The sequence below is a fragment of the Cystoisospora suis genome (assembly GCF_002600585.1).
Source record: "Cystoisospora suis strain Wien I chromosome Unknown contig_2377, whole genome shotgun sequence".
Lineage (NCBI taxonomy): Eukaryota > Apicomplexa > Conoidasida > Eucoccidiorida > Sarcocystidae > Cystoisospora > Cystoisospora suis.
In genome coordinates, this window is record NW_027155176.1 from 32,439 (window position 1) to 60,227 (window position 27,789).

The 27,789-nt window shown below is 48.5% G+C and overlaps 3 protein-coding genes across 3 annotated transcripts; 1 reads left to right on the forward strand and 2 right to left on the reverse strand.

The window, feature by feature from the left end:
• Positions 1-706: 706 nt before the first annotated feature.
• CSUI_004957 (uncharacterized protein) lies at positions 707-2,746 on the reverse strand. Its single transcript, XM_068065138.1, has 2 exons — positions 1,976-2,746; positions 707-1,366 (listed from the first exon to the last, which is right to left on the reverse strand). The coding sequence occupies exons 1-2, from the start codon at positions 2,211-2,213 to the stop codon at positions 939-941; spliced, it is 666 nt and encodes a 221-aa protein (XP_067922887.1). The 5' UTR covers positions 2,214-2,746; the 3' UTR covers positions 707-938.
• On the forward strand, positions 2,554-14,334 carry CSUI_004958 (fad binding domain-containing protein). The gene is made up of 9 exons (XM_068065139.1): positions 2,554-4,343; positions 5,077-5,223; positions 6,140-6,586; positions 7,377-8,923; positions 9,772-10,257; positions 11,145-11,372; positions 11,981-12,158; positions 12,477-12,956; positions 13,710-14,334. Exons 1-9 carry the CDS (start codon positions 3,737-3,739, stop codon positions 13,949-13,951), a joined length of 4,362 nt encoding a protein of 1,453 aa, XP_067922888.1. The 5' UTR covers positions 2,554-3,736; the 3' UTR covers positions 13,952-14,334.
• Positions 14,335-14,819: 485 nt separating this feature from the next.
• On the reverse strand, positions 14,820-27,008 carry CSUI_004959 (helicase). Its single transcript, XM_068065140.1, has 8 exons — positions 23,905-27,008; positions 22,996-23,226; positions 22,422-22,661; positions 21,857-21,994; positions 21,161-21,277; positions 19,195-20,296; positions 18,289-18,475; positions 14,820-17,520 (listed from the first exon to the last, which is right to left on the reverse strand). Exons 1-8 carry the CDS (start codon positions 25,783-25,785, stop codon positions 15,225-15,227), a joined length of 6,192 nt encoding a protein of 2,063 aa, XP_067922889.1. The 5' UTR covers positions 25,786-27,008; the 3' UTR covers positions 14,820-15,224.
• Between the last annotated feature and the right edge of the window lie 781 nt (positions 27,009-27,789).

Sequence of the window (27,789 nt, forward strand, 5' to 3'; positions counted from 1 at the left end):
GTGATCGCAGCCACCCCTATGCCTAGCCGGACAGTCCGGGAACCATAGCTTTTCCTACCGGTATCGGCCCCTGTCAGGCAGGTTGATGAACCGGGGAAAGTCCAGGTTTCCTAGCCCAGGCCGTGGGGCAGAACACTACAGCCAAGCCGAAATTACTGCCTGAGGCGGGGAGGCACCCACCCGCCGATTTATATCCTTCACCTTGTTCTTTTTCCGCTTTGTCCTCAGTGTGTGCTCCAGCAACAGCTAGCACGAGAGGGAGACGGCGGTGGGACCTCGCCCAATCCCTTGCCCTTAGACCAGCGCTTTGCGACAGCTGCCAAGGTTGTCAGTTAAGGCTGACTGGGCTAGAGCCACAAATACTTGTGTAGAAGATGAGTGCTGTCTGACTCGGCCGGATCTCGATTAAATCATCGAAGTCGAGCCGAGTCATAGACGCAGCTTCATCGAACACGCCTTGCCCTGCTACCATCAGAAGCAGCACCGCGCTTAACGCCAGTTGTGTAGCCACGAAAGGCCACCCGCGACCAGTCTGGCGCTGCCCGAAGAAACGCCATGACGCCAAGAAAGATTTTAGACGCGAGTAGGCTCGGTGTGCCACGTCGTGCCGTCGCCGGGAAGTCCCCACGGAGAAAACCGCAAACTCCCTTCAAGCGGCAGGCACTTCGCTTCCCGCCTCAACTGTTGGCCATTCTAAATATGAACCCGCCCCAACTGGGCTGCGGGATGGACTTCTGAAATGCGACAGCACCCGAAGGTCGGAGTTCATGAGATACAAAAAAACCCTCTCAGAAACGGCAACCGGACGAAGCGAGAGATTCCTGGTCAAGAGAACAGTAGTGTAGTGTATGGAGAAGAACATCACCGGAAATGGTGTCTTTAAGAAGAGTAACAAGTTGCGCCGAGCAGTCCAAGGTAAAGAAACATAGACAGAACCCTCAGTTAGGGGCGTGATCTTCTTGCCCCGCTTCGGTCCGACTGCGCTCCTGTTCCTTTTCTTTCCGAATTGCTTTCATCACGTCCATCAACTTCCCCTGCTCAGAGAAGAGTTTTCTTGTGTGACTGTTCAGTTTTAGACTGAAGTCACCGAAGCGGTCTTTCGCGCTGGCGGAGGGCCCCTCTAAACACTTCGTGCACAATTCGGTACTTTCTTTGACTACCTCCTCAAGTAGCTGAGCAGCTCGGACGGTCGCGTTTGCAACTTTTTCCTTTGTCTCTTCTGACAGCCAGCCTTCTGCGTGACTCTCGTCGGCTGCTGCAACGGATTCTGCCGGCAATGCTGAGCAAACGGTTTCTGACCGTGCGTTTACACTCTGCAGCTGTTCTTCCATTTGTACTCTGTAGGCGCTCGCCTCTTCGTTGTTCCCTGAGGCAAAACACACGCAAAGGACCAGACGTGGAACCACCTCCCCTAAAGCGTCAGACGACGACGTTCGTGCTGACGGAAATCCCAGGAGCGCTTCAGCAAACTTCTGTGTCTGGACTGCAAATCAGCTCGGCTGTTCGGTTCGTCCCGCAATACTACATTGTGCGCTTTCAACGAAAACCAGTTACTCAACCAGTCCACTGTCGAAGCAAGGGACGGTTGACGTGAGCCCCCAACGCTGGAGGTGGACCACTGGCTTTCTAGGGCGGGAAAGCGACGGCACGGATGGGCGTGGCTGCCCGTGGGGTCGCCGTCCAGAGGTTCACTGGGGTTCCAGCTATGCCAGCGTTAGACACCGCCTCGTTAGATCCACAAGCGAGGCGTATACTCCCGGTCGAAAACAATCCCATGCCGATATGGCCCATCGTGCTAGCTACAGTAGTCCAGGACGCGCGGCACAAGACGAAGGAAGCCTTTAACTACACGAAAAGCTCTCGCAGTCTGGAAAGATGATGGTGGTTACGGTGGACAAGTTGAGTGCCGCAGGCCGCAGGAAATTGCCAGCCACTCGCCAGAGAACGTGAAAGAAGAGCCCCATGCGCAGCTCACCGGCGTCCGTAGCGTAAATGAGACCTTTGACCGCAGGCGCAACCGCAGTCAGGAGCTTCTTTATCTCGCCCAGTTCGCTCCGGAATTTCATGACGGCACTGTACACAGCCCCGAAGTCTTGAGGCTGGGCCGGCTGGGGGGCAAGAGGAAGATTCTGCCAGTCTGCATGGTCATCCATGCCTTCTGGAACGCGTCTGCCTCCTAAAGGCACTACTTGTGCGTCCACAGAAGCCGACATTTTAAGAAAAAGAAATCCAGTCTTAGGCGGAGAAGACCAAGTGTGCCTAACCGCAACGGCCCGCTGTCAAGCTGCCACGCGTCTTGCAGGACCAACAAGACCTCTAACGGTTAGGACGAGAAAAACACGGCAAGGAAAGGCAGGCAGGCTACAGCGCTAGTTTCCCCCTCAAGAACCGTGGTGAAAATAGAGAGGAAAATCGCGTAGAACGGAAGGCGCTTCTACAAAACGCAGCTAGTGGAGGGGCCGGGAGGACCCCCGAGAAAAGGTGGGACGCTGGAATTCCGGGAAAAGTCAGCTTGCGCCAGCAGCACTATCAGCCCTCAAAACAGCGTCGATAGGTCACTCCGTCTGAGACTGACCAGATCCAGGCAGTCACTTCAGGGCTTTAGGCACAGAAGGTGGACTCTGACCAGAATGAAGGGGACGACGATACAGCCGCATTCCGGACCAGGGCACGGGTCCCCCCTGTACCGGCTGACCCCGCCACTTCCGCGGGTATCTGTCTACAATGTGGGTTCGAAAGAATGCTTGGCACTGCGCAGCCGAGAGTTCAGCTGATGCTTCCACAGAGAGCCAAAGCGGGAGTGTGCTGGTCTGCCTTCCTCGAGGAGCGTGTCTTCACGAAACGCGGAGACAGGGGCATCCGAGTCGGGCCGGATCTACACACGGGGGTCATTCAAAACCAGACGCAGCAATCTGTCGAGAGCGTAGGGGTGTCTTCAGTGAGGCTCTATTCTGATTTTACGGCAGAACTGTACTGGTCGCAGACAATGCCGAAACACGGCCGTCGGCTGCTTTAGTGAGTTGAAGAGAGCTGGCAGATACACTCAAACTCGGAAAAGTGTGCGGAGGCCCACCGGCGTGAGAGTCGCGACGAGACAGCTGCGGAGCACGTCCCTCTTCTTCTTGCCTCAGCTCGAACCACACTGGGTGTACGCTGCCAATGAAAACGTATGCTCGTATGCTTTTGTCTTTTTTGCTGTACAAGGATACCTTGACACGGGACTCTCGCTGCCCGTGCTGGGGCCCTTCCCAGCTGAAGTCTCTGCCTTCTTGGCTTTTTTTCAGCTGTTGACGCTATAATACAGTTCATCGCTGATTTGCTATTTCTTCTCCGACTCATGCAGCATACCCCTCAATCTGCTGGACGAACATTTTGAAGCTTTGACGGGGACCTCGTTTTGAAACGCTGGCCAGCCTACGGACGCAGCTCCGTGTCGCCGCCACACTTTTTCCCTAGTTGAGAATTACCGTCGGTTTCTCTTGTTTTCGTATGTTATAGTCACGCGCTGCACTTCATTTCATTTGACTTCTTCGCTGTGACCATAAATGTCTCTCCACTGAACGGAGAACTACATCATAGTGGTGTTCTCGCTGGCTGCGTACCCGACGACTTCTGTCCAATTTTTATGTGGCCAGTACTGTTCGTGACTGACTCATCATTCCCCGACCAAGCCGAGCAGATGTCGCTTTCGCGGAATTTCTAATCTGGGCGACCCCTTCTGGCCTCTTTAGAAATCATGGGGGCGTGCCGAGCCTCCATTTCAGCAAGGGGAGCTCTCTGCCGTCAGCATGGGCGTGCGAGGCACTGCCTTCGACGGCATGGCGGACCCGCCCGTCCAGAGGTGGAACTTCCAATTGCAACGCTGGCAGTTCAGTGTACACCTCGGACTTACCCCGGTTCTACGTACGTCGCCCCTGATGTTCGAAATGAATTCCGCCACTCTGCACTGTCTCGTGCGCCCACACACGACAGCATCTGGACGAGCACGGCTACAGCTTCTACAAACTTGTCACCTGTACCCGATACAAATAACCGGTACCGGTCTCGAAACTTTGTTCTTTTTCAAGGACGGAGACAGTTCTCTTTTCTCCATCAGGGGAAAGGAACCGTCCTCGCAACGAAGGCAGGGGCGAGCAGCAGAGATCCTGACGCCTTTCTTCCTCCCAGTCCAACCGTGGAAAAGCCTCTGTATGTCCCAGTTCTGATTGTGGGAGCAGGTCCCATAGGTCTTTCTCTCGCCCTGCTATTGCGGCGTATGCGTCTGCCGTGCCTACTTGTAGAACGAGATGAAGAAGCCAAGTGTCAACCAAAGGCTCACTACTGTAGTAGTAGATCCATGGAAGGTAGGAAGACGACCCGGGAAGAAAGCCCAGTTTCTTTTTCTCTGGTTGCCAGCCCGGACCTGCTAACCAACAAACCGGACGATGAAGTCTTCACCCTACTACTGAGTTGTGCTTGTCCTCGGTACAGTCCTATCAGACTACACAGGACAGTTTCTTAATCCTTTGAGTCTTCTTTTCTCCTTGATATGGTTTCTTCTATCTTGAGTGGAACAACAGAACATCCATTTCTCAATTTACTCTCTTCTTTTCTGTTGATGGATAGGTCTCTCTATAAGAACCGTTCCTAGTTGCTGAGCGGACCCGAGAGCCCCTGGAATCTCTGTGGTGTAAAAATCTTTCTGTTCCTTTTCTTTGGGTTTTTTCTTCATCTTCTTTTTCCCAAGTAGACTGTGAGTGTTTTCTTTTATACTGTTTGTTTCAAATCTTTCCGGTCTGTTTTGTCTCGGTTCTTTTCCCGTGCCCCTGTCCTCTCATCTCTTTGCGGAGCGTGCTTTACAGTTCAGGGGGGCCCAAGACAGTAGAGCGAGGCTTGAGATAGCCGATGTGTTTGAGCTTTCTTTATGATGCAGCTGGAGAGATGTTGCTTGCTTGTTGGGTTCTAGAAGTGAAGGAGGTGATAGCTTTAAGGCGACACTCCCTTGTCATCACAAAGAAAGGAGTAAAATAAGTTTTTCGGAAGCCCAACATGCATATCGTGGGTGACGTTGATGCAACTACTGCTGTGTACATACAGTCTGGAGAATGCTGGGCCACTTAGACGACGTCATGGAAAATGAAGTCGCCTCGTTGAATGACTGGAGATCTTTCTCGTACTGTACGCATCTTGTTCGCTCTCGTTCCGATCCCTCTCCAACTATTGCTGTCAGAGATCATTTCAAGGGTAAGCCTATAGTCAGTTCTCTCCCATCAATGGGAACCCCTCCTGTTTTACTATCTCACTCTTCAAATGGCACTTACCCTATCGATGTCGTACCCAGGCTCCGGAAGAATGGTAACATCCGACGACTTACCTGCAGTGTATGTACAGACCAAGTGACTCATCTATGTCATCCCTGTGATGTCTTTGTCATCCACTAAGGCTCATAGGAATTCTCCTGATTTCCTCATAAGAAAGTTCTCACAAAGAGACCGATGACGATCTTAGTTCTCCTCTTTCTCGGAGCAAGATCTCTTCTTTTGGGTCTGTCGAAACCGCAGTATGCTCGACATGTTGTCTTTCTCCAGAAATTCTTTGGATATCTTCAGCGCATCTCCCCGACTCGGTGGTAGAAGAGAGAAAAAACCGCTGGACATGTCACGCGAGAGAAAAGAACTTTTTCCTGCGTGTCATGCCAAGCAAAGACTTTGTATAAGGCACGGTGGTTTTCTTCCCCTCTTCTTACCACTGAGTGAACAGCGTGCATGAAGGAGATCCCTCTCAACTTGCCGTTAATTAGTGGAAATGACGCCTCCTAAGTTCATCTGAGTCGTCTTACAGACTCTCGCGAAAAGCTCTGATCTGACGATCCTCGCCCTCCATGATACACTTGGGAATGGAGAAGAGCTTTGATTTCTTTCTTCTTATGACCAAAGAAAGATGTGTGCGTTTATAAGACGCCTCGTGGGAGTACATGAGTTTTCTCTCCGAAAGTGATATGGAGGTGGTTCTATATATGGATTTTCTATATGGTGTAGAGGCTCTACAAAGATCCCTTTCAACGTCTTTCTAGTTTCTTCTGTCCTAGCTTGTTTGTACAACCCTCGACACAATGTTCTTCGTTCTTCTGTTTGAATCCCATTCTCCTTCTCTTTTCCAGATGCTTACGTGTTTCCGAAGAAGGATGGACGCCTGCGTTATTATGAATGCCACAGTCCCTGTAGAGTCGCAAACTTACCTCAGCATATTCTTCTTCCTCTCCTATACGCGCGTCTCTTTGCTGGCGTATCCCACGATAGAGAAAGGCATGCTACCTCTTCAGAGAAGGGAAAAGAAAGGACGAATGAAGGCAGAAGAGACCCAAGGGGGATAGAAGTATCCCGCCCTCCAGAACCTTCTTTGTCTCTTATGCATCCTATTACACTTGAACTTCTAGAAAAGACAGCGAACTTCATTCATGAGAGAGACAGTGATGAACAAGTTCCCGCGGCGTTGCCTCTCTCACAAGCTCTTTTCCAAACCAAGTGGAAAACGGGGTACCTGGTGCAAAAGGCAAAAGAAGCAGATGAGAGAGGAGAAGGAACCATCATCTTCCAGGGGGGCACAGGTAAAGACAAGGACACACACGAGGGCCTGCTGATTATAGGTGATAGGGGTAGTACACGCACGATTACAAGGAAAGCAGGATGAACAAAAGGACAGTGCTCTGTCTGTCTTCTATTTCATTGTCGAACTATATGTTTCTGTATCACTACACAAGCGCCGCCTACATATAGATTCACTTGTACTTCGGTATGAAGTTACCGTTGTCAACACCCAATAATGCTACTCTCTTTCATACTTTTTGCTTGACTGCGTACATACATCTACATTTACGTATACTAAAAGTCTGTGCCGCAAGACAAACCCTATATCCCCCCGTACGCAGGTTTCCCTGCATACGAAGATATAAGGTGTGCGTACACCTTGCGTCTACAGATTTTCACCTGTTTGTCTGCTACATATGTCTCTACACTGCAGCTAGGACCTTGTATCCTTCTATGGTGTAGATCTCTATCCCGTCGGGGCGGATTACCACGTAGGTGAGATGTACGATTTCTATGATCAAACCAATCTGAAGTTCACGACCAGTATGGAGTGCTACGGAGAGATCTCTCTTTCTCTTTCCTCTCTTTATTTCTTTCTGTCTACGGTGGTGATACGTTCATAGTGAGATTCATATGAAGGTATCTACCATCATAGGACGATCAACGTTCCTTCATCGTCAAACGCTAGCTACTTCAGGTGTGTGTCCTGTGCTTGACACAAAGAAACAGGTCTTTGTCTGTCTCTTTCAATTCGTTTACTTCTTTCCTCTCTGTTCGTCAACTTCTCGCCTTTTGTTTTCTTTCCCGCAGATCCTCGCCCTGATTCTTTCGTCCGGTCAATCCTCGTGAGAAGAACAGAGTCAAAAAGAGAAGAAGAGACAATAGTCGTTGATAGTGCGTTTGTCGTTGCCTGCGATGGAGCCAATTCTGAGGTGTCTGCACACCTTCCAGATCATCGTCGAGAAGGTGTCGACTGTTTGCAGCGGTTTGTCAATATCACATTCGTTTCTCATCATCTCGCCGCTCTCATTAGAGGCAACGAACTCCTTGAAAATCAATTTCTCAAAGCGTCTTCCTTTGATCCGAAGTCTTCATCCAGTTCACAGGCTCCAAACCATGCGGACCCCACACCGTCTACACCTCCTTCTTCCTCCGTGTCTTCCTCTCAATCATCTTCTTCTGCTCCTGCTTCTCTTCCCTCTTCTTCTACACCTTCTGCTTCTGTCCTTTCCTCTTCATCTACGTCGTCTTCTCCTTCATTCTCTTCCTGTCTCTCTACGAGTCCGACGACTATTTCTTCTTCTTGGTCATCTCCACCACCCTCGATGCTTTACTACGTCATGAATGCAGATGTGATTGGAGTCGTTGTTCTTCATAGTCTAGCAAGAGGTGAATTTGTCGCTCATATTCCTTTCTTCCATCCTCATCAGACAGCACAAGATGACTTTCCTCTCTCCATATGTGAAGATCTTATACATCAACTAGCAGGACAAAGACTACATGACCTTCAAGTACTCGAAGCTAAAGGATGGAAAATGTCAGCCAAAGTCTCTCATTGCTTTCATGGACACTTCCTCTCTTTTCCTAACAGTCCCTATCCATCAACTTCAAACTTGCCTTCCTACAAGAAACCATCTCTTCCTCAGGAATCGGATGAACAGAACCCCGGCGATGACAGCATACAAAGGTCAAAAATAGAGACATATGAAACGCAAAAAGAAGAACAAAACACAACAGGAGAAGTTCGACATGTCGATTCTTCATTATCATCACCAGAAGGAGGAGAGATACGACAAGAAAGACGTAACTTCATCCATAGAGACAAAGAGCCGTTGTCCTCAGTAGCAGCAGGAGGAGGAGGAGTAGCCGCACCAACAAACGGGGATGTTGACTCTAGTGAGGATAGCATGTATAAGCTATTCTCACCGCGGGTACCTCGTATTCTAATTGCAGGTGATGCCGCTCATCAGTTACCTCCAGCTGGAGGTCTAGGCATGAATCTAGGAATGGGAGATGTACTGGGTTTAGCATGGAGATTAGGTCAGCTCTACCATCGAAAAGCCTTGGCATTCTTTCCTTCCCTTCATCAAAGTCCAGCGAGAGCGCAAGAACAAACGGATAAGAAAAGCGCGTTGTTATCTACAAGGACAAGGAAGGAGGGGAAGAAGGAACTTGAGACGCAGAACGCGGAGATACAAGAGCAAAGAGGAAAGAACGAAGAAGTGGAACAGAAAGAAAAAGACGATGAAAGATCACGTCTGGATGACAAGAGACATGTTCAGGGAGATGATGCTGGAGCAACGCTCGCGTGGAGACTACTTCATAGCTATGACCAAGAAAGGAGGCTTGTAGCAAAGGTATCCATTCTGGAATCTTTGGAAGTCTTACTTGTTTTCTACTTTTCCTTTTCGCCCATAGCCGGTGTACCTTAAAGATCTCTTGATGAGAATATCTGGGGTACGCGCAGATAGGGTCGTTGTACGGTATAGAGTGGTACATCCGTGGTTATATTCCACGCAAATATCTTATTAACGTGTATGGATATGCAGTGTCGGGCGTATTCCTCTGTGGGAGTCCTAGATGATGAGCTCGTCCTTTGCAGGCAATGCTGCATGCATTTCTCTATGGATATGCGAGGTGAAAGCTCATAGTTCGAGAGGCGTTGCCTACTACGATGCCTGCACATCTTACGCAGATTCGCAAGGATACGTAGGTGCATTCATTGGCTCTACGACTTTCCTGATGGACTGGAAGGTGCCTTCTTCGGACGCGGTGATAGAAAGAGAAACGGAAAGAGCAAGACAGGGCCATCACAACTTGGTTGCGGCGACTTTATGTACACCTGGAGTATGCAAACTGTTTTGTCTCACTTTTGTTCCGTAGTATCTATGATACCGGGCTGGGTCTCTCTCTTGTCGGTGAATGACTTACTCACAAATCCCTTACTTGGACTAAGTTAGGCAGCATCGATGCAGCTATGCGTCAGGTCTACTATCATGTCGACTCGCCTTCTTTCTACACGTACAACACCGTGCACTCTAGTCGCGTATCCCACTCCAAGAGTTTTAACATACATGTCCGGATGGATGTATCCATGTATGTATTTGTATATGCGTATGCGCATGTATATATGTGTATCTTCAGACACTTAATACTACAGCTCCTGTCTTCAGGCCTGTTTTTGTCATTGTCTATGTTATCCCAGTATACCTGCAGCGTAGCCATCGATAACTTTCATCGGGGCCTCTACGCCCCCGCTGCACTGGGCCTTGATTGGCATAAAGGCGAATTTCTTTCATCGGCATTGCATTCAGCTGCTGAATTTTCTACATCTCTTGCCTCTACGTTATTCCCATCGATCGATGACCCTCCTTCATCGGAAGATTCTCCGGCACGGCTTCCCCGGAAAAGTCAACTAAGAAACAATCTTGAAACTTCTTTCCCCTCATCGAAGGAAAAGAGTCTACTTTCATCATCAGCTTCAAGTCAGAAATCACCGACAGAGGTGTTCAAGACTACGAATATCTCACCCTCTCTGAGTGTAGGCGATCCAACTGTGGAGGGAAGCAGAGTCGATACAGATAACGCAAGCGTGGATCTGATGGCTTCAGTCAAACAACTATTTGGAAGAGCTCCAACGGTCATGTCAAAACGCGCCTTACAATTTGCCTTGGCTGCTGGGAGGAAGCAGGTACGTAGGATCATATATAAGCCTTTATCTATATACATATATGCCATTGATCCCTGTATGGTTCGTACTTACTTGGCTTCTCAGTTTAAGATGAGTTGGAGGGAGTCGGATCGCAGCTCGGCATAGCCAACTTAGACGTTTGTTCTCGTAACCACGGTAATATATATGTCTGTATATATAGATAGGATTGTGAGTCGATACGATCATATATAGAGAGAGAGAGAGAAGCCCATGTGTTCATCTGAACAGATGGTCACTGGGGTGCTGCAACAGAGCCCCTAAAACTCTTACCTTCTCTTGGTATCTAATGCCTGTATAGGAACTCATATGCACACGTATGTCTGCCGGACAGCACTATCCGTAAAGATTAGATGGTGCCACCGTTACTACAAAAGATTTTAATTTCATGTTCGTGCCTTGAGTCTACTCGTTTTGGATATGGAAGTAGATAGATAGACAGCTGGATTGGTCGTTGGCTGTCTGTGTACTCATAGTATAGGAAGGTTACTGCCCAATGTCTTACAAGACGCACTAGCAAGGGGGTTGCGCTATGGTTGGCATCCCTGTTTCCGCACACATAACATACCTGACAGATCCGTCGATGGTTCACCAAAGATACAAAGATAACACCACAAGAGAGAGCTAACAGGTTTCGACCTCTTCCGTGGAAAGGATGCATCTGTGCACCTATAGAGGTGCTGACGAAGCTGAGAGGGACAGATCGGACTAGCTCGTTCCGAAAAGAAAGTGCTCATAAATAGTTGCGTTGACGGCCCTCAAACCTACTGATCCCGGATCTTGTCATAGGTCTTTGGAGGCGAGAAATTCGCATATAAGGCGATTTCTTGAGTGATTTGTAGGGTTTTTTGTGAATGCTGGTGCTGCAGATGGTCGTATGCCGAGACTGGCTACCGGGGATCTGGAGTAAACGTGTGGAGAACGTCAAGAACATTCTAAGGAACGAGAATCAAAACTTAAGTTTACATTATCCTGGAGCAGATCTTGCCTATGCCTACACATCGTCTGAGCTGTATAGACACCCGAAAAGGAATGGACACGAGGAGATGAAAGAGCAGAACTGGAGAGACACAAGGGCGTCGGGACCGAAAGTCAAGGTCAGGGACATACTAAGTGGGTCTACTCTTTGCGACTGCTACGTCTTCTTTTATATGCTGAATACTCCTCAATATATTATCTTCACCGCTTGATGTACAGTGTATAGAGTCACTGGAGTGTGTCATCCTCTGCAGGCGTCAGCTCTCTGGAATTTCTGTTGTAGCTGTCTACCTGTCTACGAGGAAACTGAGATGTGTACAGACTGGCAACTCAGAAGAGTGTATTGCAAAGAAGCGTTCGCTCTCGTATATACGGATCGAATGACTTTAGCTGACTCGACACCTTTTCTCCGGAAAAGAGTTGTAACACATGAGACACGCCCTTGCGGCAACATAAGAACCAAGGAGAGCGATAAATATCATTTCCTCTCTCCGTTCATGAAACATTATTCTATATGATACGGTTCTAGCATAGCAACAACGGCCTTCTCTCGACAGTCTTTTCTCCGTGGCCAGGTGAATATGTGGCTACCTGATACCCTACACAGAGGGCCATGACGAGATTACCTGCTTACGCACCCAGCACCCTCCTTGTGTGAACTAGGTTTGGATCAAAGGACGCGAGATTTCAAGCTCTTTTTTCTCGACTACTTACGTTTCTTACTCAGGTCTCTCGATCTCCACTGAGGTATCTCCCTACAAGTTGGGTAGGATGCCGGGTTCCTCATGCATGGTTATACGGCATCAAAGAGGCAGGCTCGCTGACCATGAAGAGTAATCGCAGCGATTCTCCTGCTCCCTCGCGGCTCTTAGATGACTGGATCCACTCAACCAGAGAACCCAAAGGTGCGCTCCTACTCTTCACAAGGGGTAGAAACGAAAGAGAAACACAGCAGAGCCTGTATTCACATATTGAACACTGAAGCCCGGAGAAACGCATACTCGTTCTTCCTCTTCCTTGGTTCGTACTCAGCTCTTTACAGGTGCTGGAAGCGGGCAGGAGTGTTTCATGTTTCCGATCAGAAAAGTGTTGTGTTTTAATATCTCTCTCACCCCTTCCCCGCCGCTTATCTTTTCTTCTCTTTTTCCTTTGACCTTGGCACTTCAGGTGTCCAAAGAACTTTGATTTCTGTCTTCTTCGTGCTTGTTTCCTTTTTTTCACAGTCTTTCGATTCTCAACCGTCGATTTACCTTTTCTCCACAGTCCTCCTTGCGCTTACTGCTTTCTTGTGTTCTCCCGGGATTACGCTGAAGTGTTAGCAACAAGCCTAGAAAGCCTCAAGCGACCATCCTCTTACTCAAATGCAGTGCTGCCTCCTCTATCATTTCCTGTATGCTGGGAAGAAGCCGAGAAGCTTACCTCTAGGTCCTGCGTGCCCTCACATGCCCATGGAGACATAACCAAGGCGAAAGCATTAGGTAGCTCGTCGCCGTCTCAAGTGTCCATTGATCGAAGACCCTTAACCCAGTCCGGACACGATCTTAGTCGCATTGGGACCGTCTCGGCTTTCCTTTGGAAAGATTTCAAACCTGACAGAAGTCAAGGAGAATGTCAAGACGGAAGGAGACTAACAGAAAGAGGTGATGGTGAAATGAAGAGTTCTAGTGACGTGAGGCTTCTTTGGAGTCCTAAAATCACAAGAGGTGAGCAGCAGAATAGAAGAGGAAGTCCCTTCTAAACAGGTTTCATAATCTGCTCTATATCATGTAGACAATGTCTCCGTATTGTACTCCCTGCATGCAGCATGTGATTCTCTCTGCAGATGTATAATGTACTCATATATAGATAGATAGATATATATACAGGTATACGTGTATACCAGTATACTCAAACAAGCGTGTATCTGTGTGAGGAAGTAGGAGATACTTCAGCTGACTCCCTCACTGCTCTGGATAGAAACACAAAGGGTTCCTGACGCGAAGCTAAGGTATTTCAGCAAACACAAAGTCTATGGTGGCACACGTAACTATCGTAAAAACTGTGTACTTACTGGTGGAGATACGGGTAGGAGTAGAAGCTAGTCCGGAGAATCATTTCCCGGGGGTAGGGGTATTCTTGATAGCAAGACTCTTCTTTAGCTTTCTTCTGTCATGGCTTCACCGCTGCGTCGACCTAGTGTAGATCTATATATATGTGTCTCTCTTGCTCTATCTATGAGTATGTATACATGACTTCCTTCGATCTTTTCATCTCTCTCTACTACACACGTTCTGTTTCTGATGTAAGAAGCGATGTCGGGATCCCTCTGCTCACTTCGGGGGTCGCCGTGAATCGTTTCTTCTTGCCGGAGTGAAATATTACTTTGTTTTGTATTGCATGTATGCACCAGATTGAAACCCGTTATGCCTTCTGCCATCTCCTCTGTATTTCGCTGTTTTCTTTTTTGTTTCTCCCAGATAAGTTCCTTGCTACTCTGCGACGGGGTGATACTTCAGATTCAATGAAAGACTGTGAAGAAGAATCTCTCTTGATTGTGCTTAGACCAGACGGTCATATATTGGATATCTTTGACCTCAGGGGAAGAATACACGGGAAGAGCGATGCCTCTCTTTCTATTTCCTCTTCCGAGACAACCTCTAACCATCAAACAGAAATACAGAAGCTGATTTTTGATATACTCGTACATAGACTCCCTTGAAACAATAAAATACTTTTCTTCTCTCCGACTCTTCTCATTCTTTTGCCTAGACACAGCAAGACAGTCCTGGATGAAGAAGTACTTAGCGCGCGTGTGCTTGGAAAACTATTTGAATGTCGTTTTCCTCTCAGTCATGATCGACTCGACAGCCCACTCCAAGTCAAGGGCCTCGTCTGAAATATCCATTCGCCTTGAAAAACTTGCTCTCTCTTAGGCGGGCCCCACAGCGGAGCTCACCCACCAGGCCCTGTGACTGGCGGTTAGACCAGTAGCCTTCAGTGGATATGATATTCTATGGTGAGAATCTTCCATCGTCTGTATGCTTTTGTTTGCTGCGTAGCTAACGATTTTCTGTACACTCAAACGAAAGACCTATATCTGAGCTTGTCCACAAAGTCTCTGTGTGCAAGGGTATCTTGAAGCCAGCTGTCTCAGAGGCAGCTCGAGACCTCAATCAGTCACGGTAGCCTCGCGATCCCATCTCCTGTCCACCTCGTAACAGTGAGGTCAGCTCCATCGCCGTTTAGTCGAGTACAGTAGCTACGAAGAAAGCTAGTCGAAGACACGGAGGAAGCTTCGTAAGGGTTGGTAGCTGGACGGTCCTCCTAGCAAATCCAGACGTACAATGACATTGGAGTGATACTTGCCCTTTCTCAAGACGTGTATGAACACGAACATTCTATAGCATTTGTGAGGAAAATCGACCCAGATACATATGCAGAGGAGTATGCCTCTGCTTGTGCGTAAGTCCTTACAGAGCGATGTCTGGTGGTACCGAGATGTCCCTTCTCAACTGACAGGTGAGACCTTGTCAAGAAGTAAGAGGGCAGTAAAAGATGACAAGCTTTCCAAAGAGCTTGTCAGTCCAGTCACAAAAAGCATATCGAAACAAATAGACCTAACAAATCCTTTGGTTCTCCGGCGGAATCAGCAGACAGTTCAGAACCAAGCATGGATGGTAGGAAAGAAAGACATACCTGACATGAACGCATACCAGCACCTATAAAACCACACGGATATGTGTGTCTGTCCTGATAGTGAAGAGAAAACACTCAGTCACGTGCAGAGCCGCACAGCCCTGCGGGCCTCCAGTGGAAACCTTAGCCACAGGAGAAAATAGAATAACCTCTTGCCGAGAGATCAGGAACCCTTTTCATGCATCTCTACACACTCGGGAGCGTCCTCTCTGCCTTTATCGACCCCCCCTGTCACTCTGGGCGCTCAACACCATGGACCTTGGTGTTTCTATTAGTGTTTTTCTTCCACAGTGCAGCTAACCTTGCGTAGGACTTTTCGTAGTGCAGAAAAGCTTGTTTTCATTCAGACTCTTCGTCTCCGCCGTCTTCAGCTGTGTCTTTGGTTGGAAGTGGCACGCTACCCATACCTGTTTCAGGATTTGCCCTACTTCAGAGTTGGTGGCGGCAATCTCCCGAAGATCATTGAAAACCACCTCCATCGGAATTCCTTCTTTCTCTTCTCTGCCAGGTTCACGTCTCTCTGTATCGTCCACACGTTCACTCAGCAGGCTTTTCTTTCCACTTGGATAGCGGCTCTCGTCACGATCCGGATCGTTGTCCCGTGGCTCACGCAGCGGTAGAGTGACACTGTCTTCTGTCCTCAGTCGATGTCGCGTCTCAGCCTGTTCTCTACAGTCACCGCTTGTACACTCAAGGGGGTTTACCGCGATAGCAGTCGAAGCTCCTTGGAGTGACGCTTCTCCGGACACGAAAGATGGCCTTCCTGTCTCCCCCTCCCGGTACGGCGCAACGTCGGTTTCCTTCAGGTGCCCAGGAGTCACTGTGTATGCACAGTCCAGAACGGACGCACATCCCCTGTCTATTGCAGTTCTTTTCCCGGACTGTTGCTCTAGAAGTACATTCCTGACTGCTTGAGAAAAGGCCTTCTCTGGATTCACCGCACCGTCAAAAAGATGACGACTGTCATTTAAGGCAGCCAGGAACGCACTGAAGTGCGACTGTTGAGACGCGCATACATCATTCTCTGCAAATTCTCTGTCCTTTGTCGAGATACCGAAATTACCAGGCGCAAATTCGTCTAGATCTGAAAAGCTGACCCCTACACGGTTGTTGATAATATCCGAAATAGACTGCATCGGCCCTTGACTCGCGCTTGCCATCTTGAACACCCCGGTAAGGTGTCTGTACTCTTGGCCAGGACCGAAGCTAGTGTCAAGGGATTTCAAACTCTCCTTGATCACTCTGTCTGACGAAAAAACCTCGTTGCGGAGCGGTCCTAAAGACACGAGCTGTGCTACGTCCTCCGCTGTATCGTGCGGATCAGAAAAGCATGCGTGAAGCTGATCTCGAATTCCTCTTTCTCCTAGCTTTTCCCATGGTGTGTTCAGGCACACTTCGATGCGGTTAGCGATGTGTGCCTGAGACACGATAGCTAGCTGAATGTCTACAAACGCTTCTGGGTATTTCATACTTAGCCAGCGATAAACGTCTAGAACTTGGTAATGTTCCTCTAGTTGTGTTAGGTACTCTGCTATGTCTTTGATGAGCTTCTGTTTGCGTTGGATCCCTTCTTCGGTTACCATTGGAGAAGCCGAGCCAGGAAAGTGGTGATTCACAGAAACATCGCCCGCTTCTTCTTTTTCTCTTCGCTCGTTTGAGACTTGAAAGCTACGGGGAAGCGTAGCGTCGCTGAGAGACGAAGAAGTGGATTGTTGTAGTCCGAGTGCGCCTCCCCTCACATTAGCCCTAGGGCGTTCGAGTTGATCATCTTCAAGCTCGTACCCACTTTCCTGTCCTTCTTCTCCCGTTCCTACTCTCTTCCAAACATCCTTTATAGTAGTACCCCTTCGGTCGCCTTTCTCTCCCGCTGTGCAGCGCTGTTTTCTCTCTTCTTCATTCATTCTATCTCTTCTTGTGAACGTATCATCCGTGCTTCGTCCTAAGTAATCAACCTCCTCGAGTGGTTCTTGTTTCTGTTCTCTCTTCGCATGTGTACTACAACTATCTTCGGGTTCGTGCAGTCTCTCTCCTTTTGCTTTTGCCTGACCTAGGACATACGCCGGAGGTAAAGGCACAAAGCTACACGTGCCCAACAAGAGAGCAAAAGTACGGTAAGCCCTAAGAAAAGAATCTGTCATTCCTGATCCTAGAGCTGTAGCTACACCGTTCTGAGAAGCAAACAGTGTATCGCTCCGTTCATGATCTTTTTCGACGTCCACATCATAAACTTCCCAAGGCTCACAGGTTCCATCTTCTGGTTCATGTTCACTTTCATGGCTAAATCCCTGGACTTCGTCGTCTTTTCCGTCTTCTATTTCTCTATCTTCTAAGGAAGCTAGTCTTTCTTCAGTTTGTTCGTCGTGCTCCGGATCTAAGTCTATAGCATTATTCCTCTTCCTAACGTGTTTCGACGATCTATTCTCCTTCAGGAACGCTATGGGTGTGCAGAGAGGTAAAGGAGCCAAGGCGAAAGTGAATAGCTGGTGTCTAGACAGTGTAAGATCTGATAGGGCATGGATTGCCGTAAGCATTACGTTTAACTTGTGTCGTGGTAAGAAGTATCCTTCGTCTATCTCCGCTAACTCACAAAACCTGCCGAATAACACACGCAGAGAAACAACGGAAGTAAACGATATGCAAACAGTTCAGGTCAAAATGAATGAGGAAGAAGTTATCTGTGGCGTTCCGACGACTCTACTTATCTTCAACAAAGAAAAGAAAGAGTACACGGACAAGTGTCGTCTACATGTGTAGAAGACGCGAGGACGGAAGCGGTAGAAGACAGAAGAGGAAAAGCAGTGACAGCTTCTCACCTTTTCGTCAAGTGTATGCCTGTCTGTGTAAGAATACAGACCTACTCCACGAGCAACAACAAAGCGAGGCGTCCCACTCTCCTTTGTAGACAGGTGACTGAGAGAACCAGCTGAACAACTGTATGTATTCGCAGCTATCAGAAACCCATTCCAACCGTGTACACCTGTGTAGTTACGATACATACGGAGCCAAGGAGTTCCAAGAAGAAACCTCTCTGTACACGTCTATGTGTTCATGTGCATACACGAACGCCTGTAGTAAGACTGCCTGTCTGTGCGTACCTACACGATCCTCGTATCTTTCTATGAATTCCAACGCCCGTAGAGTTCCTTATGCTGCAAACAGATTCTCGTCAAGTCCGTAGACGAAGTTATACGTGTAATGCCACACAAGCAGACATCTCAGTCACATACCTTCATGTCTAGCCATATGTATAAATATGAAAATTCAACGTATAAGTGTATGTACACAGCGACACCGGCATTAGATGGCTATATCGTAGCTAGCTCGTAATATGTGGCAGTACGTTCTAGAAGAAGAACTCACATTTTGAAAGCTTCCACGTAGACGACATGGCTGCTGTGACCATCAGAGCTTCCCCTCGAGGGTAAGACACCTTCACCCTCTCTTTCATCGAGCTCACGCAATCTCTTCACTTCGTCGCAGAAAAGAAGAAGCTGAGGAATCGACGGCAACAGAGCTGCTGCTTTCAAAGGCGGGAGGGGATCGGACCCTACGCAAACAGTCAGCAACAGTAAATAAAAAAACAAGTGTCAAGAAACACATGTGGAGAGAGGGTTCCGTGTCTACTTCATGCACATAGCTATATAGAAGAAGAGCCTGGAGAAGAGGCACGGACATAACCTTGAGAGAGCGTCGTAAAATGACAAGCAGGGCCCGTCGTCACTACAGGAAGAGAGAGAACGCGTACAAGCGTTCACTGTTAGAGATACATATTCCCGCTACAGATTCGTTCTATCTTTGACGGATACGTCTTCATCATCCCACGGGCTCTCAAAGCAGAAACCTCACGCACTACCTCCCGTCCACCTGAGGCTCTACTGTACGTACAGTCAGCCAATGAAACCCGAAAATAGACACATCCGTAGACACATGGAGTGTGTGAACCTGAATTGGAAGGCGGCGTACAGTCTGTTGCGCTTGGCTCGGGTTCTTCTTAGCTAATGGGACGCGCGACAGCTCCTCACTCCTTTTCCCCTACTCAACGAATCATTGTCATCACGTGTGAGCTGAAACCACCAGAGACCGATGAAAGAAAAAGCGACACTGTCACGGTACTATACCGAGTGTGTGTATGAGAGTGTCATGCTGGGGGGGCATCTCCGCAGACATGTCTGTACGTTCTGTAGAGAATGAGGTGTTTGTCTTTTGGTCCGGTCACACTTCTCGTGAATCATCACTCCTTGTTAGTTCAAGACATCTTCACTTTACCCGATAGAGCTTCCTTGACTTTCTTGAAATCCTCATCTTCTTCACTATTTTCAGCAGCTCCGTGTGTAGAGAAACAAGTCACCCTTCCTCCTTCTACTCCATAGACACGGCCATGACGTCCAGCCCTCCCACCAAGTTGACGTATCTCAGGTATTGTAAGAGGTCTTAGGGCTCCTTCACTATTGCCAGCAAACTTGTATAGCTTCCAGAAGACTACACGACGTATGTCCAGATTGAGGCCTAGGCCTACGGCATCAGTAGATATCAAAACGGTCTTCTGTTTCTTTACAGCATTTTGTAGAGAGGAGGAAGAAGAAGACGAAGGTGGTAGGAAGTCCTGGAAAAGCGAAGAAGGAGAGCTAGCAGGAGTAGTAACGAAATCTTGGAGTTGAATGATAGAAGGAGATGAAGGGGAGGAGAGATCGTTTGCAGATGGAGCCGGGTCTGACAGGGAGGACTTGACGAATGATGGAGCAGTTCCTTCTTTTTCCTTTTTTGAGAAATCTGTAGTCCCGTTCAAGCGTTCATGTCTTAGATTAAGGGGGAGAGGCTTTTTCTTGTCCTGTGTTATCCTGTTATGAGTACCATCACTATCAAAGTTCTCTTCTCTTTCTAGTTGACACTCTTCGATCCTTCTCTCTCTCCCTCTATTGTCTACCTCCTCCTCTCCATCGAGTCTTACCCTCTCCAGACTACTTCTTCTACTTGGCTCTCTATCTTCCGATTTTCCTCCCTTTTCTCCACTCAAACAAAGAGGGTGGTCACCCCGCACTGCTCTGTGATCTTGACTTTGAGTACTGGAGAGGAGGGGCAGACTCCTCACATCGTTATCATACCAAAGTCTGTCTTCTTCTCCATCAGGAGCTTGTCTCGTATCCTCTTTCGTAAGTTGTTCAAATTGATATTCTGCTCTGACTGCTTCATTGAATCTACGCGCTTGCGCCTGTTTGACACGTGGAGGCAGCTGTCCATACACTAGACAGACGTTGTAACCAAGGGATTCTAGTTTCACCTTCAAGCTCAAAACATCATTACGAGTAAAACAGATCAAACAATCTCCGGTCTCAAGCTGCTCTAAACTTTCCAAGGGTCTATCCTCTACCTGAAAAGAGATGCAGCCACACGCGAAGGCACCCACACACACTTAAAACTCATTGGAGCAAACATGTCTTGGGTGAGTGAAAATGCTGTACACGTATACGTATACATGCACTGTTGATGTTTTACGCCTTGCAGCACGTTTAGACACAAGAAGCATCTCGACAGAACTCTATGTGCAATGGAAGTCATGCCAGACATCTCTCGTTTTCCCTGGTAAACACCGAGGGCGCACAGGCTGCTGTACGGACAGATACATGTGCGTTATTCAGGATACTTCACCACCCGCCTCATGGCGACAGGTGCATGTCTCCGTATGCGGAAAGCAGGATTACTTTCCAGAAGACGGGCACAGTATAATAGAATGCCTGCCTTCCTCTCAGTCAGAGGACTGATCGATTTTTGTGCTCGCAGACATCCACCTTGTCCGCCTGTACATACACAGTGTTAGTCTTTTGCGCGTTTTATTCTCCCTCTACAGTGAAAAGGTCACGCATAGAGGTGACGTCTCCGTGTACTAGCTGTGTGTCATTTCTGTGCACCACGGCGTCAGAGGGAAACCAAAATGTCTCTTTCTTCTGTCCGGCTGCTTCAGAAATAGCAACAGATGCGTCTAGAGCTACGCTGACTGTACAGGCGCACGTTCATACAACAAACTAACGGACAGGTGGCAAAACAAAGCTGCCGGTCACTGTGGTCCGCAGGTGCCTACTGACTGTCACTACCTCCATCCAAAGGCTCCTTATACTCTTCTCCCCTGTTCCTGTTACTGCGACACTCCACGTGCCACCATACTGCACGCCGGCGTTTTCTAGGTGGTAAGTTGCTTCTCTGTCTCTCTCAACTCTGGACAAGACAGGGAGCTTACGCATAAAGGCGATAGTCTTTGATACCGTTGAATAGTTAAGGCGTCATTGCAGCTGTGTATCATCCGCTCTAGAAGGGGTATCGCCCTCTCGTCACTGCACACATGGAGCTCTTCCACCTGTTCACAGATCAAGGCGGCTGAAGGAGGAGAATTCGATCGCTTCGGGACTTTTTAACGCCTCACGAAATGTAGTTAGCTCACGGGGGCATAGTCCAATCTATGTTTGCATACTCACGACTCCTAAACACAACGGCATTCCATCAATCGACAATATAAGTACGCATACCTATATGGCTCTCCCCTTTCTACGGGGATTTATATACAGCACATAGTCGAGACTGGTAGGTCTGTGAAAAATTCTGTTCGGACGTCTATGCGATCTACTGCCGGCCGGTTCGATATCCAGCACACTAAACCCGCCACACAGGAAACTTCTGAGAAATGGGCTGAACATTCCCCCCCTTCTGTCCCTTCCAGGTATGGAAGACAGTGGAACCGAGAACTCACTACTCATGCTCTTTCGCTCGCGGCCGAGCTGGCGACAATAGAAAAGAAACAAACGCTCACTTGTACCGGTTTAAGTATGGACTATTAACAACTGAAACAGGTTCCATTTTTTTAGGAGAGTGCCTAATGTTTGGCAAGAGCAAGAAGGAAAGGAGAAGACAGTTTCGTTGTGGTCTGGTTCTTCTTCACCTGTAATCCCAGAAGAGCACGTGTCCATGCATCTCCTCTTTGAGAACTTGCAAGAATCTGAGCTTCATCGATCACCCCGCACTTGAACCTCTGTAATAGAGGCGCAGCTTCTATCGTACAGCATACGTGGGTCTGTCCCTATAAAAACACAGAGTGATCAAATGTCATGGAGACCCGGTATCAGCGTAGGAAATAGGTCTTATGGCTGTTCCGGGTGTACACGGGAGAGTAGCAGCTTGAGTGTCGTAGCTACACTACACTGGGGATCAAGACAGACGGTTAATGGGAATGAGAGACAAGGAGACGAAGTGCACCTTCTTTTCTTCTGGAAACTATTTTATTCTAGCAACAGGGAACTACGAACCGTTCATTCTGCGTGATACTAGATAGGCCCAGAGAGCAGAGCCGAAAGAAGACTACACAGATAGCTAGATTGACGCGCATACACATGCGCCTATCTCTCTTGCGAGTGGCCACCACCACCTGAGAAAACATGTTACACATACTGTAGAAAGGAAAGATTGGAGTCCCCGAAGGCAAGGGGATCTCTAGTGAAGATACATACCCGGCATATCCTTCTCTCCTGTCCAGTAATAAGAGAGACTTTCTTCCCTTCTCGTTTCAGCCTCGTATAAACTTCCCACGCAAGTAACCGCAAGGGAGCTAAATAGCACCCTGTCGGGGCTCTCAGTAGGGCCTTGACTGCCTCGGCTGTCTTCCCGCTGTTTGGAGGTCCAGCGTGTATGAACACCTGCCGCGAGTATTGACGGGCGGAAGGATAGAAAGAGGATGGCATGCGAAGGTCCTACAGGGACAAAACCGTTCATTCTCACTCGAAGAATAGTTATAACCACACAACAGCCGAGACGACCTCCCTGCTGGAAGCTCATATACAGACAAACCTCTTACGATACATAGATAAATAAGTCCTCTGCACAAATGATCTGCAACCATCTTCACTTTCTTCTGTGATAGATAAGATACTGTAGGTACTCTCTGTACAAGTGAGTACCCGCATACATATATGAATATCTGCCATTTGTATGCATGCAGACTTGTAGGGAAAGAGAGAGGATAGACAGGCAATTGGATACCTATCTCCATCCAGCTGCTTGAAGAAGGGGGAGTGGTGGCCATACCGCGTATCTCCGAAGATTCTTTAGAATAAGAAGATGACTTGCATATCTATCTGAAAGAACCAAACGAGCCAAGGTCAGTAAAGGTGCGAACCGACAGGCGTTTTTCGATGAAAGAAGCTTTGGAAAGACCTTTGAAGAATCCTTATCATCAATGAAGTGACCGCTTCCCTCTCCTCCTTTCCTTCGTTGTCTCTTTTCGTCTTCGCTCCCGTCTTCAGTAAGATTCCGTAGCTGTGGAAATCACACTCAGACAAAAAGACGATGGAATACGCCAGAAGTTTCTTGACTCAAAAGGCAAAAGAAAAGGGGAGGAGGTGTATCTTGAGGGGCAGCACAGTTACGTGTAGGGAAGAAGGAAATGTCCATATAGGGCATGGAAGTCGTCTTGACTGCCATCCATTGTCCCGAACCTTCAGCTGGATATAGATGAAGTTACAGAGACGAGATTTCAGCTTTTGAAACAGAGGATGTCCTCGCCTCAAGGCTAACAAAAGAAACTGCTGCGAGGAAGGACGGAGGAGATGTGCGAAAGAAGTCTCCGAGTGTTTTTCGCCTGAACCATTCCTGCATGTTCTCCGAGAATCATTACGCACAGACAATTTGTATGCTGATAATTGGAAGGGCTGTTTCAATGGCCTGTCATGGAATGACGGGCATTCCTGGATACGTTTTCATGCCAAGGCCAGAGCTAGCGTGTATGGGGTCGGTCTATTACGCATGTACTTGATTCCCTTAATAGAGTGTAGATGGATGTGCTTCTGGAGTGTCTCTTCGGTCACGGAGAAAGAAAGAAAGAGAAAATCGATTCTCTTTTGCGGGAGATAAGCCTAAGAAGAAGCAGAGGCAAAGACAAAGTATAGCACACAACTAGCTGAATCACAAGGGAGTCTGTGCTGACATTGCACTTACCAATGTAAAAGTTTCTTCATATAGGTCTTGATGTCGGGTGGTCGCTAGATTTTCATCCCTATCTGAGTACAGGGTCTTCTCTTCGGCAGTAGAAAACTGGCCAGTGTCCGTTCTCGTCGTCTTCGGTACATGTGTTGACGATATCATCTTCTCTCGGGGTGTACAGACAGGTGGAGTTGAACGGGTGCTTGTCTCTCTCCGACTGTCAAGAGGAGGAGGCACGCAACCAGAAGCTACAGAACGCAGTTGTTTGAGAAGAAAGAGGCATTGCCTAGAACGGAAAGACAATGACAGTTCCTGTCGCGATTCGTCTCCCACTTGTGCTTCACCCTCTTCTATGCACACCCCAGAATTCTGTACGTTTTCTCTCCGGCCACGAGGTAGCACGTTCTGAACATCGCCGCTGGAAGAGCTTTCCTCGTTCCTTCGTCCGTGACCGTGTAGGTCTCCAGTGTTGTTAAGAGTACATTGCAGATTACTTGGGTGATCAGACTGAGTAATGTCTTCTGTGTGAGGTGTACGGACAAGCCAAGAGGTAGCAAAACTATATGGGTCTTGAAAGGAAAGATGCCTCGCTGCTTTTGATGCAACTCTCTTCTTCCTTCCTACACCTGGGGTTCGGCCGCATTCCACGGAAGAAATCTCGACACTCGGCCGACGGAGACAAGAAAGTGACGATGAAGGAGAAGCGTTCCGGGGAAAATCTGAGGGGCATCTTTCAGAGACATTGTTTTTTAAGTAGCTGATGCATTCATGATGGAACCGAGAAGAACGAAGAAGAAAAAGAGGTATATTCCAATACTTCTGCAGGTAGTGACAAAGCTTCTTTTCGTTCAAAACGTCCCTCCAAACTAATGAAATGGTACGCTCTTCTTGTTCTGTTAACGGCGCCGTACTGATCTGGCGTACGTACACCTCAGCATACGTCGTGGGAGAGACATCCGAAACCCCGCTCTCTCTGGTAGAGAACGGCTTCGAGTCGAAAGACTCCAAAGGGTACCTTCGTTGTCCTGTTGAAGGTATCCCGAGTGCACTTGCTTGTTCTCCAGATTCTTTAGAGCTCATTTTCTTTGGTGCGTGGCTCTGTCTGCCTGGGGACGTAAGCGTATCATCGCTACGCTGACCAGGCAGCGATGTTGATGGAGAGGCAACAGAGGAGAGAAGAGGTGTTGCGTATGAAGCACGGAGTGTACAGACATCGTCGTGCGTTCTCGGTATGGTGTCTTTGAGAAGGGAGTTTCCGTCGTACCTACCCGTGGAATCTACGAAGTTCGTAGAAGAAGAATACAGGGGTGGCACGGGACCTCTACAAGAAGATTCTGCTGACGAAGGAATAATACGAACACTCTGTTTATCCCTATCCTCAAGCCAAGACCGGGAGTAGAAGGAAGACTTCCAGCTTGCTGATGTGTCGTCTTCTTCTTGATCTATCAAAGCTGAGAACCTTTCGTTACGAGAATCGACATAGCCTGTCCTTTCTTCCTCTGTAGAAGTATTCAGGGGATGCCGCGAGAATGTGCGGGGAGGTTCAATCCGTTGTCTCCTTTCTTCTCTTCTTCGCCTACCTCTCGACTCGTTTACGTAACTAGAAAATCCTTTACTATAAGAAAAGCGAAAACGCCTTTGTGTATGTGCAGGTGCAAGGAAGCCAGAAAGAAAACCCATTTCTCTCGGAGGGTGTCGAAAGTCACGTCGAGAGGGAGAGAACAAAGAGAAGACTCCATTCTGGCCGTACCGAGGACAAGACGAAAAGGCGAAGGGAAGCGAACTGTGGAATAAAACTCCTTCTTGGTTTCTTAGATTGTTGTCAGGTTTCACGGTGAAGAAAAGGGTGTTCTTTGGAGTGTTGAGAATTCGGAAAAAGCCTTCATTAAAACTCATTTACGATATAAGCGGGCTCTTCCACGAAGTGTACGAGGGGGACGGGGTGGAGTGCAGATAGAGGGAAAAGGAAAGTAGAAAGGACGGGGACCCTAGAAAGGAAGGAGACGATGGCTACCGATTCCGCGTGAGACAGAAAACATGGACAGTGAACAAAGGGAAAGACAGAACGTGCTGCGCAAGAAAGCGAGATTGCCGGGGATGTGTGTTCTAGGAAAGTTTCAAAAGATGACAAAAGATGCAAACAGGATGAAAACAAAGAGAGGAAGGGAACTGAGATAGGAGTGTAATTGGGAGAGGGGAAGCTTGCTAGGAGAAAGTGCAGCTACTGGACCACGGTTCGGTGGGAGACATGTCCGGTCTTGTCATCGTGCTCTTCGTGTACGCTTTCTGAAAGAGGGTCGAAAGCAGCGAAAGCAAGCCAGGATCGATGATACGGGTCTGTCCAAGCCATACGCTACGTACGCACTTTTCTCCCTTATGCTAGGCAGCTCTGGTTCGTTCTCCGATTGTTATTGGTCGTGAACTGTCCTACGAGTGGAATGAGTGACCATGACACTCTTGACACACGGGTTGTTATTGCACTGCTGCCGTAGCTGCCTCCCTATGTATGTGTCCGAGTACCAAACGGGGGAGACGCGGCTCTCGAAAGACGGGCTCTGGAAAGGGGGGGCGGAGACAAGCGGCTGTCCTGGCCTCTAGCTTGAGAAGGAAACGCCGTCACAGCGGCAAATCCCCGAATAGCTCAAGACCTTTCATGAAGGGAGCGAGCGCGGCGCCCCGGCATCAGTCAAGGACTCAGAAAAAGTGAGGCTGTATTGCTGTTGCGCAGTAAGCTTCGCGTACGAGAGAAAAATGGAAAGCTACAGGCTCTGTCTGGCTAAGACGACGGTACGTTGAAGCCAGAGCCTCGGCCTGCCCCCAAGCATATGCAACAAAAGGAAACTTGGTGAGACAACATAGGCGCTGTGTGGAAACGAAAAACCTAAAGAGGGATCCGATCTTTGGAACGCAAAAAATGCTTATGTGGCAAATGGCTACTCGAACGAATTGCCGGTTCTGACGAGCGACGGAAGACCTCCGATTCAAAAGAGGCCAATCGACATCGACACACGGACACATGCAGTACCTGAACACACGTGGACCAGTCGGGTGACAACATACTAGATTCAGCTGCGAAGACACTGGGCCATAATGTCACGGTATCCCGAGGTGCGCTATCGTTCTGACTGATGAAAGTACACCAGTAACTACTCCTCAAAGATTAGAGGGCAGAACGACTCTTTCACGCTGTTCGGAAATGTGTGCATGCAGCCTTGTGGCTAGCAGCGTCGTCGAAACCCGTGGTTCCGTTGCCCCCCACCAGATGGGCACTTTTGGCAGACAAGAGGAGAAGTGGTTGGACTGCCACGATGTAGCGCAGACGGCATTTCAGTCAGTACTCTAAAAATTACGTACGTCGTCCCGAGAGCAGCGAGGCGCGTTCCCTTTGCCATCCCGTGGAAACCAGACATTTCCACGAGGTAGCACACTGTCGATCCAGCGCCCGCCAAGGTGTGTAGGAAGCGAGATCACGAGGACCGATTGAAACTACACGTGCTCACCAGTCAGGAACATCGTCTACGAAGGAGAGCCATCGGTTTCAACTGAGTATCGACGTACGTGATAACAAGGCAACCTTCTGCTTTTCGCAGAGGCACGCGAGACTACACCACGATAAGAAGCACCCTATTCCTTTACTTAGGGGACCCTCGTTGAACGCGGGGTCGAGCTGACTGAGAGTCAAGCTTGTCAGACAACCCTCTGCTACGTGCCCAGGAACCTGCAAGCGATCAAGGGCGGCAACAACGTCAGTACTTTCGAGGAAAGAGGAGAAGAGCCGGCAAGCTAACAACATCAACCAGCTTTCTCGGCACACCTCGCAACTGGTACAATCGCAATCTTCGTTCATGTGATGTCTGCGGCGACTTGTTTGATTCTAATTGTTCCCTTCTAAAAACTGGA